The sequence below is a fragment of the Alosa pseudoharengus genome, unplaced genomic scaffold (genome assembly GCF_046254945.1).
Source record: "Alosa pseudoharengus isolate Yale_2024_CS ecotype anadromous, Long Island Sound unplaced genomic scaffold, YU_APseudo_1.1 YU_APseudo_1.1_scf_24, whole genome shotgun sequence".
NCBI lineage: Eukaryota > Metazoa > Chordata > Actinopteri > Clupeiformes > Clupeidae > Alosa > Alosa pseudoharengus.
Genome location: NW_027468689.1, coordinates 25,849,832 through 25,866,240, shown reverse-complemented (window position 1 = coordinate 25,866,240; position 16,409 = coordinate 25,849,832). Strand labels below are relative to the sequence as shown.

General features: G+C 42.5%; 1 protein-coding gene across 1 annotated transcript in view; it reads left to right on the top strand.

Moving 5' to 3' along the window:
* The window catches only part of gpc5a (glypican 5a), a 132,652-nt gene extending 117,954 nt beyond the window's left edge, over positions 1–14,698 (top strand). Inside the window, exon 8 of the mRNA XM_076303600.1 lies at positions 14,509–14,698. Within this exon, the coding sequence (XP_076159715.1) occupies positions 14,509–14,657 (149 nt within the window). The 3' untranslated portion in view covers positions 14,658–14,698. The remainder of the gene's footprint in view (positions 1–14,508) is intronic.
* The last annotated feature ends 1,711 nt before the right edge of the window (positions 14,699–16,409 follow it).

Genomic DNA, 16,409 nt, shown 5'->3' with positions numbered 1-16,409 from the left:
GGATTCTGGTGATTGCCAGAGGAGACCCCCAGACATTTTGGCCTTTGAAGGATCGTTGAGCGCAGACGTTCTCCCTCTCCTCTTTAGGGATAGGTAGATGGGTTTGCAGACGATCACTTAATCACTGCACTTCTCACTGATGCCTATTGACTTGCCAGAACGGAGATTAAAGGTGCCATTCGGTTGAAGCTTGAGCATTGATTTCTCTCTCTCACCATCCACCCCCCCCCCTTCTTGGACATCTGTTGATAGCTGTTTTAATGAAAAACAGAGTGTATTAAGAATGGAGGTGGGGTTGAAGGAGACTCGTCCTATCCCAATTCATAGCCTGTGATGCATCATGTTAATATGTTCTATCTGGAGACAAAACATGACCCGGTGGTGTTCAAATCAGAGAGTTTAAATCAAAGGCATTGGATTTGTTTCAGTCAATATGCAGTTAAAGAGGAGAAATATTACTGACTAGGGGATGGGTATAGGCGGGTCACGATCAGGCACTGCCTGGGGGCGAGAGGATGTTGTATTTGTATTCAATCATGGAAAGTAAACACAGCAAATTGCATGCTTTTCACTTCGCTTTGTCAATGATGGCTGAGGCTTCCTGGTATCAGACAACAGCATAATTTGAAAGTCTAATATTTCAATCAGAGAACATCTCAAGGAACTTGTTTGGAAATAACCTTACTGAGTGGCGCAGAGGTAACTTTTTTTTTTTTATCACAAGGCAATCTGTTCAACTTGTCAGCTAATCAAAGCTGTCCTCTCCTGATCGTTGTCATAAAAAAAAGGGACATCTTTGAGATTTCTCTAGTGTCATGTGTTACTAAAAGTGCTACTTTAAAACAACCTTTGTGAAGTTTAAGGTTGGATAAGTCAATGATGTGTGATGGATAAGTCAGTGATTAAAAAAAAAACAGTTCAATAAAAAAAACTACCAAAAAAAAAAGTACCATACTTAAGTTTCAGGTTGTGTAAGAAACTTTTGTCAGTGTTCCCTGCGGTTCCTGCCCTGTATGCCAGAACAGCTGCTGGGTAGCCAGTGGCTAAATGTCCCCCTGGGGCACTGTGTTGGACTTGCCTATATTAGTGTGCAATATGTGTGACACAGAGGTCCAAATTCAGCATTTCCCAGTCATATTCAAAAGCTGAATATGAAAACATTACTAGTCTTTCTGATACATCAGTTTACAAGATAACCCCAGAGTCTGACCTAGTTTAAGAGAGAGAGAGTGAGTGAGAGAGAGAGAGAGACTACTCTATTTACTAAGGCTGAAACAGGCAAACATTTAACATGCTTGTGCAAGGCAAATATTGGAAAGCTGTTAGAGACAGTGCAGGTCTTGTCCTTGAGGTTGCGCTTGCATTGGCCGAGGGACAAGGCCATACAGGAGAGGCCTGCTGGCACGCCTACAGCAGTAGGACATTGCCGTCGTGGCCCCAACTTGACTTGTCAAACTTAAAACAAGCCACAGAGCGCTCTGCCGACCCGAGGGATGGCTCACACCAGATGGCGTAGCACTCTCCAAACACCCAACTCTTTAACTCGAAATGTTTACACCGCAAAACATTCCCATTATAAATATTTAAAAAATGGCTGAATACAGCCTTGCCACCACCCCGCCAAGCTCGGAGAAGTCACATACAATTTGTCAGTTCTTTAAAAAGTAATAAGATAAACAGAATCTCCATTGTTGCTAAGCCATTCTTGGACGCTGTAGGTCTTTTTTTTTGGAGGGCTGGTGTTTGAAGTTTGCCCTTTCTTGAAACTTGGACTTTTCTTACCTTGCAGGTTCATTTGAAAATATATTATTTTCAGGGTGGGAAAATATTACCCTGGATGCATAATTTGGCTTTACAGAACCCAGAAAAATCCATATTCATATTAAATGAGTCACACAGCAAACGAGCTCGGGCCATTACGATGACTCTCATTAATTAAATATCATAAACCTGCTAAGAGACTTACTTCTTGGCACATTCACACTTACAGAGGACTGCTGTGGTAATGGCCCTTTAGCTTCTCTGCGGCGTTTCTTTGAGTTGGCGTTCATCCCTGATGTGGTATTGAACTCTCACTTCTTTGCTATCAGGCACATCATGCTTTGCTACACCTTTTATCGCCTTTGGCCGTGACCGAGCCTTGACCATTGCTGATTTCTCTCATCGACATCTGGATGCTGTTGCCCAGGAACAACCTCTTCCTGAAATGTCACTGTAACCATGGAGACGTCTGGCCTTAGACAGGTGTTGTGCGTTGTTCTCTGCCGCCTTAGCTTGTCCTGGGAACCAACGATACTAGAAAGCCCTTGTCATGTGTATAGATCCAAAATAACCTTGTGAATCATATATGCAGAGAGAAAGAGGCGCCACAACGCATATGAATATATTTGCAACGTGCCTGCATGGATGCTGAGTTATAGTTAACCCAGGGAACGCTCATTTAGCATTTCTCTCATCAGCACCATGGAACTGTTCAAAATTACCTCAATACTGCCTACCATAATGTGAAGAGATCATTTACACCCAGGATGGCCCAACAGGGTGATCGTCCAGCTTTAGAGTCTTTATCACTCTGAGTGGGGTTAAATGACCGTAATGGCTATTTTGCTGTGTGTTACCCCATTTATTACACTGCTACCTCCCAAATAGATTGATCCTTCCTGATGAAGAAATCAATTTTGTTCCTGGTGAAGTGTTACCTATTAACTTCTGCCAAATCCATCAGAATCTATGCTGTGTAAGTACTGTAGCACTGATCAGCAGTCAGTTCTGTCCTGCAGACAGAAATAATTGGCCTCCGAATGCCTTTATTGATCACTCAGAGACGGTTGGTTCTGTGGACCGGTCTAGGGTGGTGTGGATACCCACCCAACATCCCCTGAATGTCATCACCAGCACATCAAAGATGAGTTACCTTTCTCCATGCCGCTCAAGGACTGCTGTAAACACACACAACACAGCACTGCACAGTACTGCTGCTGTGTACCATGTTGCTTTGATGATTGCTAATAGTCAGAGGAGACTCCCTGATCCACTACCGCAAAAGAGTAGAGGGCGGAGAGGGACTCTTTCTCTCTCGCTCTCTCTCTCCCCCTCTTTCTCTCGTTCTCTCTCTCTCTGTCTTGCTCTGTCTACTCGGCCCTCAGAGCCATTTAATGGATCACAGAGTTAATCAAGCGCAGGGAGGGCCGAGGTAAAGTGGACGGATGAAGCCGGCCATTAGTCTGATGTCCGCAGGGATTAGCGGGCGCACACTGGGGCCTCCGGTGACTCCAGAGCTGGCACTGGCTTGGTGATCTTTCAATTTCCCTCACAGTGGGAATCGTAATGAGCGCGTCTCCTGCTACGACTCCCAGAGACATCATTGACATGCAGGGGATGGCGCTCAACATGGCGGGACACGATTCCCAGCACTGGCGAGAGAATTGGCATAGGGTAATGGCATGGATTTGGCTAATGTTGTCTGTTTTTGTGATTGGCCAATTAGCAATTAACTTCCCTGCATTTCTCCGTTCCCTTCCCTGGGCTTCTTGTTCTGTCGTGAGCATCAGGGAGCACCACCGTGGTTATGCCTGACTGCTTTTCTATGGCTTTGCTGTACTTCAAAAGAAACGCTTTGTCTCCAGTCCTGTCCCCAGTCAACATTGGTGCGGTGTGTCTTCTGGGGTAATGTCATGAATCATTTCCTGCGTTGTTTAAATTCCTTATCTTAAGGCCTCGCTTGAAGGTGAAGGTGAGAAGGCTTGGTGTACGCCTTGCATTACATACTATCGTGTTTGTGCAATTGATAAAAGCTGAGTAAACAACACACGAGGCCTCAAGTGCCATACAGTGTCCCTCGCAAGCAAGGAAACGTTACTGTGGGAGATAACTTTCAAAAGCCATGTCTCTTCTCTTTCAGACAAGTGTTGATACATGTGCAGTCATTGCAAATAGTATAGAGGGAAGAAAAATGCAAGGGTCAGAAATTACACTCCCATAAAAGTGCTGTACTACAGTAGATCGATCCACCTTGGCCCTGTACATGGCTTGTGGTGGTTTAATTCTTCAAAAGGTCCACTGTTCACTCAAAGAATTCAACTGCATCATATCTAACTACAATGTAGACATAACTAGATTATAATGTAGAATTGTGTACTTTGGATTGCTAACAAAGGCATGCCTGAGCACAACGCACATGCTGAAGTTAAAGGGACACTATGCAGGTTTAGGTATTTTTGGCGACTGTAGAGCTCTCTCTAGAGAGAGCTTCTTGAAATTCCATGGCTGGTTTTCTCAGTAGCGACTCGCTATGTCTATGCTGTATAAATATGCTAGGTGAACGATTTGCCTATTACAAGTTTGTTTACCATCAAATTGGCTTCATAAAGGTTATATTAAGGTCAAAATCTTGCATAGTGTACCTTTAACCCCTGAAATGTAATACTTTACCTTTGTTGACACTTCAAAGACCTGCACAATCAAAATATTCAGGCTGTTCATTCATATTATCAACCACACACCATTGTGGTAAAGGGATTGGTCATCATACGCATAAGCATTATGTTTGCAGTCAATGAAATTAACCAAGCAGACTTGCATCTTTCACTGTGATACTGTGTATAATGTAGGATTATTCAAACAAATGCAATGCAGCTATATCCTTTCTTTTCTGATGTGTATGGTAAGAGGAATATTTCTGTGGTACCGAAACAGACGTTTTACAGAAGTATGTAAACTTTCACTGGTTGTGTTAGCAAAGAACAGAGTATGATTGGTAGCAAATGCAGCTTTGGCTTCAGGAAGTTGTAATTGGCCATTACATGATTCTGAAGTTACAACTACATTTGTACTTTTGTTAGAATTATACATATGTTTGCTGAATCTAATCTAATCTAATCTAATCTAAATATATATCCACTTGGCACAAAAAACTTCTCAGTATTCTAAACTCTCAGTTCCTATACTACTTCAATTTGTTCTGACAAAATAGGGTGCATTTTTTGTAGTTTTGGTCTAATGAACATCAGTGATCAAGTCAGGGGTGTAATTAAACTGCAATTAATGGCTGTGTTTACATACATCTTTGGAAGTAAGGAATCAAGTCTTTGTTCAGTTAGTTTTAATTGTGGAGACTCCTAGGGTGTTACTTAGACAAGTGTTAAAAAAACTTTACAGTGATCGAAATGCAATTAATGTGAATGCTAAAACATCATACAGACATCACATGAAGTGTTATTATTATCAGCACATCATTAGCACATATTAAGTCTATGGAGAACTCTGTAACTTTGTATTAGAGTAATGAAATTGTTATTTAATCTATTTAATCAAACAAATTAATTTTCAGTTTGACTGCTATTTATGTGTCCTCTGAAATAATGATTACATAATTTATTTATTTGCTTATTTATTAACATTTGCTGCAGTCAGTTAATGAGCCCTGAATGTTGGTAAACTTTTCCAGACTAAAATCAGACCTAAATGAGATAAGAACTATGATTTCCTTTTGATCCCAAGAGATGTCGATAGAAAGCTGTTTCGCCGAGAAATGGAGCAGCTTTAGCTCCCATAAGCTGTGCGCAATTCCACTTTTGTGTGTTGTTTTGGTGAATTTGGGACAAGCCTCGGTGCCAGCAGAGCAAATGAAAAAGGTTAATGAGAGGTTAATAAGAGGAGCTCAGAAAACCAGGAACCTTGATTCGTTATGCTAATGCTCTTTATGAGAGAAAAACACCCTGGTGTGGGTTACTCGCTAATAAGCAGATCATTTCTTTTAGGGTGAAAACATGCCCGCCTTTGATGTGAGACCAGGGGAAGTAGCACACATTTTGCTGCATTTAATTTTCCCTGCCATCTATGATGTTTCTGATATTTAAAATTTCCCATCATGTGGGGCAAATGAAAATAAATTTTGGTTTAATAGAAGCTATTTAAAGTAATACCCTGTGATGTGCATAGCATATATCAAAGGTTATTTGAGGACTTGTGAGGCCTTTATAGGAGCTAATTTCTTGAATATGATTTCTCATTGGCGACGTTTGCAAGCATTTATATAGCTAGAAGTTCTACCACTTTTACGAGGACTTTTGACAAGTGAGTCGGTGAGAAATTTCACATCTGACCAGACGTTTCTCCTGTCCAGTATATGGGGTACATGATCAAGTATGAGATGCTTTAAAGCTCCTAATTGTCCTCAGTTATGTGCAAAAGGGCAAGTCTTAATTGCCCATTTTAGCTGCACAACCAGAGCCTTTACAAACATACTCCAAAACACACATTTTTGTGGTTGAGTACTTAAGCTATGCGAGTTAGAAAAAAAACTGCTATTTTTTGACCACCGAACCTTAATGGTCAATTAGAAAATGTATAATGACTAATTAGTACAAAGCCTGTAATATTTATTTGCAGGGAAGACTTTGGGTGTGTTTGTGTGTGTTTTCAAATGAGCATAGTGTCAAAGCCTGTTTTCTGGTTTAATAACCAGCAACTCTTATTAGTAGTCTACAATACCTTGTCATTAAGCTTGTTTCTCTCACTTGTAGAGATTATTTACCTAGGATCTGAACTTTTTAATTGGAATGATGTACTTTAAAGCCTGTGTGAATAACACATATCACACTATCACAATATTTTTGTTCATTACTCTTCAGTGAATGACTTTTCATTTTCACCTTTAATTTGTTCATCTTAGGTAAAGTAAACAGTACCGGTACTTGAATTTACATCAAGAATGATTCTTTCATGGAGCCTGATATTCACTTCATTTTTGGCATCGTACACTTGACATAATTTCCTGAAGTTATTGTACCGGTATACATGAGTAAAACTGTCCTTTCCCAATATAGTTCAGTAATGATGCTTGCGGTGTAATGTTTACATCTGCTTGTTGCTAACCTCTACCCTTCGAATTCTCTTAGTTTGTACACAAACTTGAATGATAGCTTGGAACAGTATGCCCTCCGTGATGTTTGCATAGCTTATCACTCACTTATTTAGAAATCCCTGCATCATCCGAATATGCTATTCATTTCACCAGAAATGTGCGAAATGTGCCTGAACCTGCCTGCGTGATTTAAGTGTGAACATGTGTGTTCTGTCTGGCAGAGAGACCCAACCCGTGTTTATGTGTTGTGTCGAGTTAAGCGTGGGTCTGGGGGGGAGGGGGGTGATTGAACACAGATGCTTCTGAGTTGAGTGCAGCGTGCAGTGGCGAGGGTGGAGGATTGCAACCCCCCCACCAACCCCCACCTTCTGTGTCAGCAGGAGCCGATCTGATGTAACCTGGATTGCCTCTCAGAGGAAAAACGGCGGGCATGAAAAATGCAACATCTTCCCCCCCTTTCCTCCAGCCTGTCACTCCGCTGACGCCGATCCCTGTCGCTGTGTTCGACCCGTTTGAAGTGGCTCCTTTAATCTAAGGGCTTATAAACAGTAGTTGCACTGCTGCCAGCCTCTGCGTTGGCCTCATGTTGGGTTATCAAGCGATCGTGTTCTTGCTATGAAAATCTGTTCTGTGGCAGATTATGCTCAGCAAGGAGGAGATGACATGGATTCAAGCTGTGTTTTTGCTTGTATGGTGAAATGTTAACTACTCACAGAGAAGTGTAAGTGGAGTTCAAATTGTGGAAGATGTTTGGAATTATTGCACTCCTTTTGGTCCTATCCAAATGCCTCCACCCATGGGCCTTTATAGACAGCCATATGTTACACAGTAAGGCAGACTCCTGTGCCCAGTTGTCTGCATGCAGAAGCAGTACCTTTCCTTATCCGTGTTTCCAGCAGCATAGGTTAGCATGTTATGAGCCGCTTTGTAGCCAGCGGCCTCCCGGGGTCATCAGTATGCTGCTTGCGTCTGGGCTTGGAGGGTGACTGAACGGATGATTCGGACTCGGTATCGACTGTATTGAAGATGTCCACTGTAACAGAGGATCAGTTTTTGGCACGTCGACGTTGAACGGCCACAGTGAGGCTTCTTCTTCTCCCCCCCACCCCCCATCCACCCCCCGGCTCCAGACCCCACCTCCTCCAGCACCACCAGCAGATCTATAACAGGCTCACTGAAGTTCTGGAGAGCCATGCAGAGAAATGGATGCCGTCTAGACCTTTGAAATAATGTGAGGGTTTTTAATTAGGTGGCATTGATCCTAAACTACGGTGTGGTCAGAGAGAGAGAGAGAGAGAGAGAGAGAGAGAGAGAGAAGGAGAAGGAGAGAAGAGGGGCGATGGTGCAGTGCAGGGACTGAATTTATGGGGAAAGAGACCAAGAGGTTTGAAAAAAGAAACAAAGCCTTTGGAGCAACAGCAGGCATATTAAACAGCAGTGTTGTGATGGGTGACCTCCATTGTTTATTAGCGGTATTTGTTTCAGTCAAGTCCCTTGTTAAGCCTTTCATTTTCAATTTTTACAATGTCAGATATTTTGTCTGTATTGCCATTCATTTGGCACTGTGAAATTGTATAGTAAGAATGTCAAACTTCCGAGATGTTTCTTTGTAATGTTTTATTATTTTTATGTAAAGGTAAATCCTCCTTTCCATACTATTTTATGACAGTCTAACAGTATAACAGTCTAATAAAAGACTAAACTTTGATCCACATACAATTGTGTCGTATCTGTTACATTGAAAATTAGTATTCGTCAGGGGGGAGAAAAAAAAAGATACAATACATGGAAATTGAGTTGAAAAGTAAGCGAAAAATAACTTCTTGACCTCACGAATGGAAAAGAGGATTAGACAAGGCTGTTAATTGTAATTCACGGTGCCGCACAGTCAGCCATGCCGCGCCGCTTAAAGCAGGCAATTTTCAGCAAGGCTAACAACACAAACCGGCCAAGCCGAATTATTCCACAAAAGCGAAGAGGTCGGAAAGATCTCATTCAGTGGGTCTGTCTTCCAAATTAATTGGGGAGGGAGGGAGGGACGCCAGCGTCAGCGGATCGTGGGCCCACGCCGGGCCGGATCTGGGGAAGCAGGAAGGCTCAGGTGGCCCGGGATCTGTCTCAGAGAGAAGGCCGCCAAACAATCAGCCTTCTGCTGGAAAGTCAACTGCAGCTGCTGCTGCTGCTGTTGTCCTTGGAGACAATCTTAATGCTTTAATACATTCAGCGTTTTTCCCCCTTTCTCTTTGTTTATTAGCTGCTCTGTTTAAGATCCATCAAGGGTGAAACAGGTTGTTCAAATTCCCAGTTCGAGAGGAGAAACATAATTAACTGGGTTATTCCAAAAGTCCCACCGAGAGAAGGGTGTTTTTTTTGTTTGTCAATAAGCAGCTTTTGAACCAAAACACAGAACAATAGGCCTATAGAATGAAAAGAAATAGATATGTTAAGAAATTATATATGTATAGGCTGTATCCCAATGTCTTTGTTTATTAGCAAAGCAGTTTAATCCTCACTATTCACAACTCAGTTAGTATGGCAACACTGACACATTATTATAGTGAATAAGCTGTCACTGGCAGCGATGACTTGGGTGTCACAGCACCAGTGAAATATGTGAGGAGAATGTTTAGGCGGTGTGACCGACAGAAAGTGAAGTAGCAGGAAGAGGGATAAACACACTAATCTCAGCAGCCTCCAGCCTCTCATAGCTTAGCCACTGACTGACATTAGTTTGTGGTCTTTGTCCTGACATTTGGATTGGGGTGTGTGTGTGTGTGTGTGTGTGTGTGTGTGTGTGTGTGTGTGTGTGTGTGTGTGTGTGTGTGTGTGTGTGTGTGTGTGTGTGTGTGTGTGTGTGTGTGTGTGTGTGTGTGTGTGTGTGTGTGTGTGTGTGTGTGTGTGTGTGTGTGTGTGTGTGTGTGTGTGTGTGTTGGGGGGTGTATATGAATGTTAGGGGTGCGGGGGTGTTTGGCTGTGAGGCTTAAGTGTGTGCTGAGGAACACTTTGCCATGGCCTGAGGCTCTGAGAGGAACCATAGTGTGAGTGCGAGGCACGATGCAGACACTCCTTGTTTGTACAGGCATGTAGTTAGCTATTCTAATGACCCTGAGCTCAGACGTTTTTTTCCCCCTTCAGCATGCAAATCATTTGTTCTCATTAGCATTTCTCGCACGGGCGGTGTAAGTGATTTTTTTTTGTTTCACGTTGGCCGGCTTCTACATTTTTGGTGTCTTGTTGCACGTATTACCGAGGCGGGTGTGGAAGCGAAATACACTTGTGCATTATAGCTGCCAACAAAGCTGATATTTTCATATTACAATGTGTGCGTCTCTCGTTTTTGAGGTAATTAAGCCGTTTTTGTGTGACCAAAGTCATTTCCAAGCATATGAATAAAAAACAGAGTAATTTGTAAGGGATAGCAATTTTGTTTTCATTGTGGGTCACCGGCAGAGAGAAAAGCATGCTTCTTTATTTTCAATTCCACGCTTTTGTGTGCTCAGTACAATAGCTTGTGGAAGCGCTCACTGATTTAAAACCCATTTCCTGTGTACGCAGTGGCATGAGCGTGTGGTTTCCATTCCTGGGTGGTTTATCTTCAGTTGACAAACATGCGGTCAGGATAAAGCTACAAGGGGGTTGCCTCTCAACAGGGTTGCCCTCAGTAATCCTTTGATTTCATGGGACTGTCTATCACCCTTGTTTTCATTGTTTTTGGCTCAACAAAATACCCTTGGCCAAATGTTGAACATTGAGAAAGTTTCCTCAGATATTCAGAGCTGGAGCATAAATAGAACTGCAGATGATTATGTGAGACCTGCCAAGAACATTTTATTCATTCTTAAGGTCTTCAAGGTCAGAAGGTCGTGTTGCTGTCTGTCTGGCTTGGGTGCGGTGTGTGTTTAGTCTCAAGGTCTACTCTTGTTGTTGTCTCTCCTGGCAAGACCCATCCATATAAAGTAGAGAGTTCTCTACTTTAAGTTTGAGTAGAACAATATTGTGAGTGCCAAGCAATAAAAATGTCACAACCATCAAACAAACATGGCACGACAGATGTCATAACGTGCCATGAGAGATAGAGTGGACACGTCCTGCATGCAGGGCATTGTAGGTGACCTTAACTGTCATGTCCTTGGTCCTTCCGCATGTAACTTTGGTGTACCATTACTTGGCGGTCAGTTGTTATTGACTAAGTTTCAAATGTAAGTCCTTGGAACGGAGCGAACCTTTAAAATGTGTTAGCATGCACCAAGCACTTGTGAAGTACATTAAATGAACTTGATATGACATTTACTGTTACATTTGCATAGGTAAGTTGGTATATTCGATCGCACTTATTGTGATAGTAAAATGACGTTATAAAGTAGACACAGTATGTCGTGTGACCTGTATTGTATGTAAGGTTTAAATCTGTCCGATTAGTGCTTTTCTGCGGCCTTTTAAAGGTTGCGTTTCAGCAGAACGCGTTGCAGGATAAAGAGGAGACACTGCTGCAGTATTGGAAACGAACCCTCAAAGCCCCTGACCATTTTCAGTAATTACTTGAGCTGCATATGCAAAGTAAATGCATGTTTCCCCTTGGCCAAATAGCCTTGTTTGTGTGTTGGTTGGTTGGTTAGTTTCTTCTTTTGTGTCTTTCATGTTGCAGTATGGTATTGATCAAAGCGCCCCTTCAGGTCCAATGAATTTAACTCCTATTGATTTTGCATGTGCTGTAAACTTCTCCAGTGGCTTGTTTGTGGGCTTTTGCTTTTTCCCCCACTGTCTCCCTTTATGTGAGCACATATTTGTGTACACTGGACTGTGTTTGATATCTTTGTGTTGTTTCATCAATAGCAGATTGGTTTTGCCCACACTAACAAGTAGATAGAACTCTGCATCTTTTCCTCTCTGTGCATGTATTGTGTTGTTTATCAATCTTGAGCTTGTACACTGCAAAAAATGAATTCTAACCAAGTGTTATTGATCTTATATTAAGATTAAAAAATCTATTTGGTATTGTTTCTAGTATGAAGAGACTTACCTAGCGCCCTCTCAAAAGATCCTTTTGACTTAATTTAAGAAGACTTTAACTTATTTTAAGACAAATTTGCTCAACGCACTGGCAGACAAATTTGCTTATTTTTAGGACAAATTTGCTTAACGCACTGGCAGACAAATTAGCTTGTTTTCAAGATGAGATATCTTAAAATAAGTCAATTTTTTTTTTAATTAAGTCAAATGATTTCACAAGAAAGCGCTAGGTAAGTCTCTTTATACTAAAAAAAAATACCAACTAGTTTTTTTTTATCTTGATATAAGATGAATAACACTTGGTTAGATTTTGTTAGATAAACAGTTTTTGCAGTGTAGTATTCCTAAATAGCATTTAAGTTTTCAAATATTGCTATACTGGACATGGGATACCCCCAGCAATTTTTCATATAAGTCCTAATAGTCGGCTATTTGGGTATACAGTCTTTTCCCCAGTAGTGATGCAGTTGCTTTAAATGTTAAATGTCTTTTTTATTATTTATTATTTTTTGTTGACTGTCTTTTGTCCAAAGCATCGTAAACTCGCATCAGCAGGTTCGGGAAAACCAACCCAGGCCGAGCGACTGTCAGGCGGCGCCGCTACCGTTGCTCCATCACACCTGCTCTTAGTAGAATATGATACGCTAACGCTGCGACTTAATCAGGTTCCATAGAGTTTGGCCATGATTACAGACACACCCTGCTTTATGGACGGATCCCCATTAGGAGCTGTGAACGTTCATTTTATTGTTTTGACCCTGTGTGGGACTGCAGAGGCTAAAAGGTGTGTGACTTTTAAATGAGAGAAAAGTGCTTCTTAACTTCTTCTCTTTTATTGTCATTAGATAAGAGGTTACCTCTGTTCTTCTTGTCCCTCTTCTCCCATTTGAACCACTCCTTACTCTTCTTTCCCCCTCACTTGCCTGTAAGTTAACAAAACTGCCTCTACTCCACACACACACACACACACACACACACACACACACACCCCTACACAAACTGTTCCAATAAGCATTCAGGGACCCACAAGGGACCAGAGCAAGGAGGCAATCAACTGTTGCTTACACTTCCCCGCCTGCCAATCATGCACACACACACACACACACACACACACACACACACATAGATGGAGAGATGCAGGAGTGTTACAGGATGCTGGCGGTGGAGACGGGTCATCACTCCTCCTCCCCGGCCCCTAATAGGCAGCGACGGTCCGCCCCGGGGGATTTGCTGCCGCACGGCTCCCTGCCGCTCAGAAGGCTAATGGCCACCTTCAGCACCACGCACGCCACACCCAGCCACCATTAGTGTCCACACCGCACAGATTTACAATTGCAACACCAGGCCCATTTGCATACCGAGATTCACTTCCCTCCTTTCTGTTCCTGGCTCCATTCATTTGTTTGTCTTTTGTCTTCTCTTTGTGGCTTCATGTATATTTTCATATTTTTTATACTTCTACTTTTCAGCTTTCTCTCTTCGTTTGTTTGTCTTCTTTTCGCTGCTTCATATTCACTTTTACTTTTCAGACGAGACATAAAAACAGTATGAAGTGGATAACTTTTTTAAAAACTGACAGTTTTTGCTGTTCTCCGGGTGTCTAGTGTGTTATGTTTACCTCTACAAGTACAGTGCAGAAATATAGAGGAGTATAATGAACACAGAAACGGCCTCGGTGTTGGTCGTTGCACCAGAGACAGGATCAGTGTCCTAGACCAGCGGGCAGCCGCCAGGTGCAGTAGATATGCGCTTGCGTGTCTCCCAGCTGGCATTTCAGTGGTGGTCCGTGGGCCCGAGCTGCTCGCTCCTGATCAATACGCCGCTAATGTCAGCCCGCGCACGGACCTGTGCACAACGCGTGTGGCCAGTCAGGGGGGAACATCCACAACATGGACTATAGACCCTTTCAAGAGAGTTCCATTATCAGCATCATAGTTGACCCCACAATGCTTCCGTTTTAACATTCCATATGTTATCTTAATGTAGAGGAAGTAGATTGGGAACCAAATAGAACGTTCAAGCATTGTTTTTGTTTTTATTGTTGAAAGGGTCTATACGTCTGCACACTGAAATAAGCCTTTTTTTTAAATCCTCCTTCCTTCCTTCTCCTTCAAAAAAAAAAAACGAGACTGCATGCATGCCTCTTCGACCACCTTACAAGGCAATGTCTATGTTAAGATCCATATCAATGATGCAATGTGGGAGAAAGGTATAGACAGCAGCAGAAGCTGGGCTATGTGGAGTGTCTAGGGATGTGTGTGGGGGGGGAGCTGCTGTGTTAAATATGTTGATGTAAAGAGGCGTAATATGGTGCACATCAGGAGGGTGAAATATTTCGGAAACCCAAACAGAAATGGGTGGAAAAAAAGACCTTTCAAGGGAAATGTTTTGGGGATAATATGACATGAAGGGCCCAGACACATACTGAGATCGCTTTTGTATACACTGACCTACATGTGAGTGCATCTGGCAGAGGTGATGGGAAACTATGCTGTTTGAAAGTGCTTCTTCCCCTTGACCCCCCCACACCCCAGTGCACCCCACCCCTGCATATTTCTCAATGTCCCTGGGAACTACAAAGTCACTCAACACTCTTTTTTTTCTGTCTCTCCCTTTCCTCTTGTCTTCCGTAGTGACGCCAGAGAAGACCAACAGTCACCGGCACCACCACACAAATACAGTGGATGTTGAAAATGGCGCTTCAGACGGCTCGAGAGCCGGAACTCAGGGGGTTTGTCTGGCCCTGATTTGGACTTGTGCGCTGACACTGTTGTCATGGTAATGTCACTCCAAGAGACTGCAACCCCCCCCCCCCCCCCCACAACCCAACCCACCCAAACACACACACACACTAGCCTGGGTGTTCCCATGCTGCCTTGCCCGCGATTTGATTCACGCTGCTAAGGCAGCCTGGAGACCATGGAGCAAATTTTCGCCTGAGATAGGAGACCAATCACAGAACAAGGGGGAAAGCAAGACGATGATGAGCTATGCACAGACGCATTTGATAGACATCCGTGGCACCCAATAAACGGATCTGGGCATTTTTTTCAAATACGAGAAAATTAACGTTTGGTTTCCAGACCACGTCTCATTGAGAAGTGGTGGCGCTAGCCAGGCTACACACACACACACACATTCACACAAATCCAAATCTGCTCACTCACTCATCTCCTCTCTCCAAAAGACTGATCTTTTCTTTCCCTCTCCTTGGGAAAATAAATATATAAATAAATAAAGGGCGAGAGAAAGCGACACTTTGATGGGCAGGTCGGGGGAAAAAGGGGGAAGCGTCAGCGGAGACTCCTCGAAGCTGCAGGTCTGTTTGAACACACTGATGGTGTGGTGTTGAGAGGTTATTAAAGACCAACACAGAACAGGAAACAATCCGGGTGGACGGGAGTCCACGGATCCATGTTGCAAGGATGTGTACAGAAGCAAGAATCAAGAATGAAGTCCTACAGGAAACACAGGCCCACTTTATGAGTGTCATCTGTACTGACAGACCAATACCAAGAGGTCCTGGGTGAAAAACTGACAGTTCAAGTCACTGCCAGGAGCTAAACCAACGCTGTCTCTTTCTTCAATGGAAGAATAGATCTATCAATGATTTAAAAAAAAAAAACACTGACAGTAATTTAATCTTTTTTTTTTCATTAATATATTTGTAAGCTTAGTTGTAAATGGTAATATTTACAGACATAATTCTGGGTCTGCATTTCATTGGCTCTATTGCTTGATGTCATAGTCTGCTTTTTGAATATTCCCTGGTACTATGTACCTATTTTAGTTTTACATATTGCAATGCAGAACTGTAAAGATGTAAAGTTTCCTTTGTTTTTTTTTACAGATTGTGTTAATTTTCCCTCCATATGATCGCGTAAAACGCACCTTAACAAAATGTATTAATATACTGTGTTAATAAACTGTATATTTATACCGTGTGTATAGAGTACAGCAATAAAGATTTTCCCATTATTCATGTGTATAGCACTCATCTCACAAACATTAACAGTGACACAGTGATGCCTCGTATGCTTTTTTTTAATGGACCTATATGAGCCTACACACATTACATTAATTAAATGCATCTCTATAAGCTATTTGCAATATAAAGTCAGGTCAAAGAGCAAGACCCCATCAAACCTCAGCAGTGATATATTTCACAACATGCAGTTAGTCGTTTCAGACAAGCTCCACATGGAAGAAATATGGAAGTGCAATGAAATATGTGGGCATGTTTTCCCGACCTGGGGTGTGTTTCCCAAAAGCATAGTTGCTAACTAAGTTAGCAACTTTGTTGGTTGCGATGCAATTTCCCTTTGCCAACCAACTAAGTTGCTAACAGGTTAGCAACTATGCTTTTGGGAAACGCACCCCTGTTTGAGAGGGGTTACAGAACACGCTACAGAATCTTCCTTGGTCATTTTAGGAGCACAAGCGTTGACCTACTGTATTTGTTCAGGGGCAATCACCTGATTCACATCACTGCAGCATCTGATCTCCCCATACGGTGTACACTCATCTGTGCAGA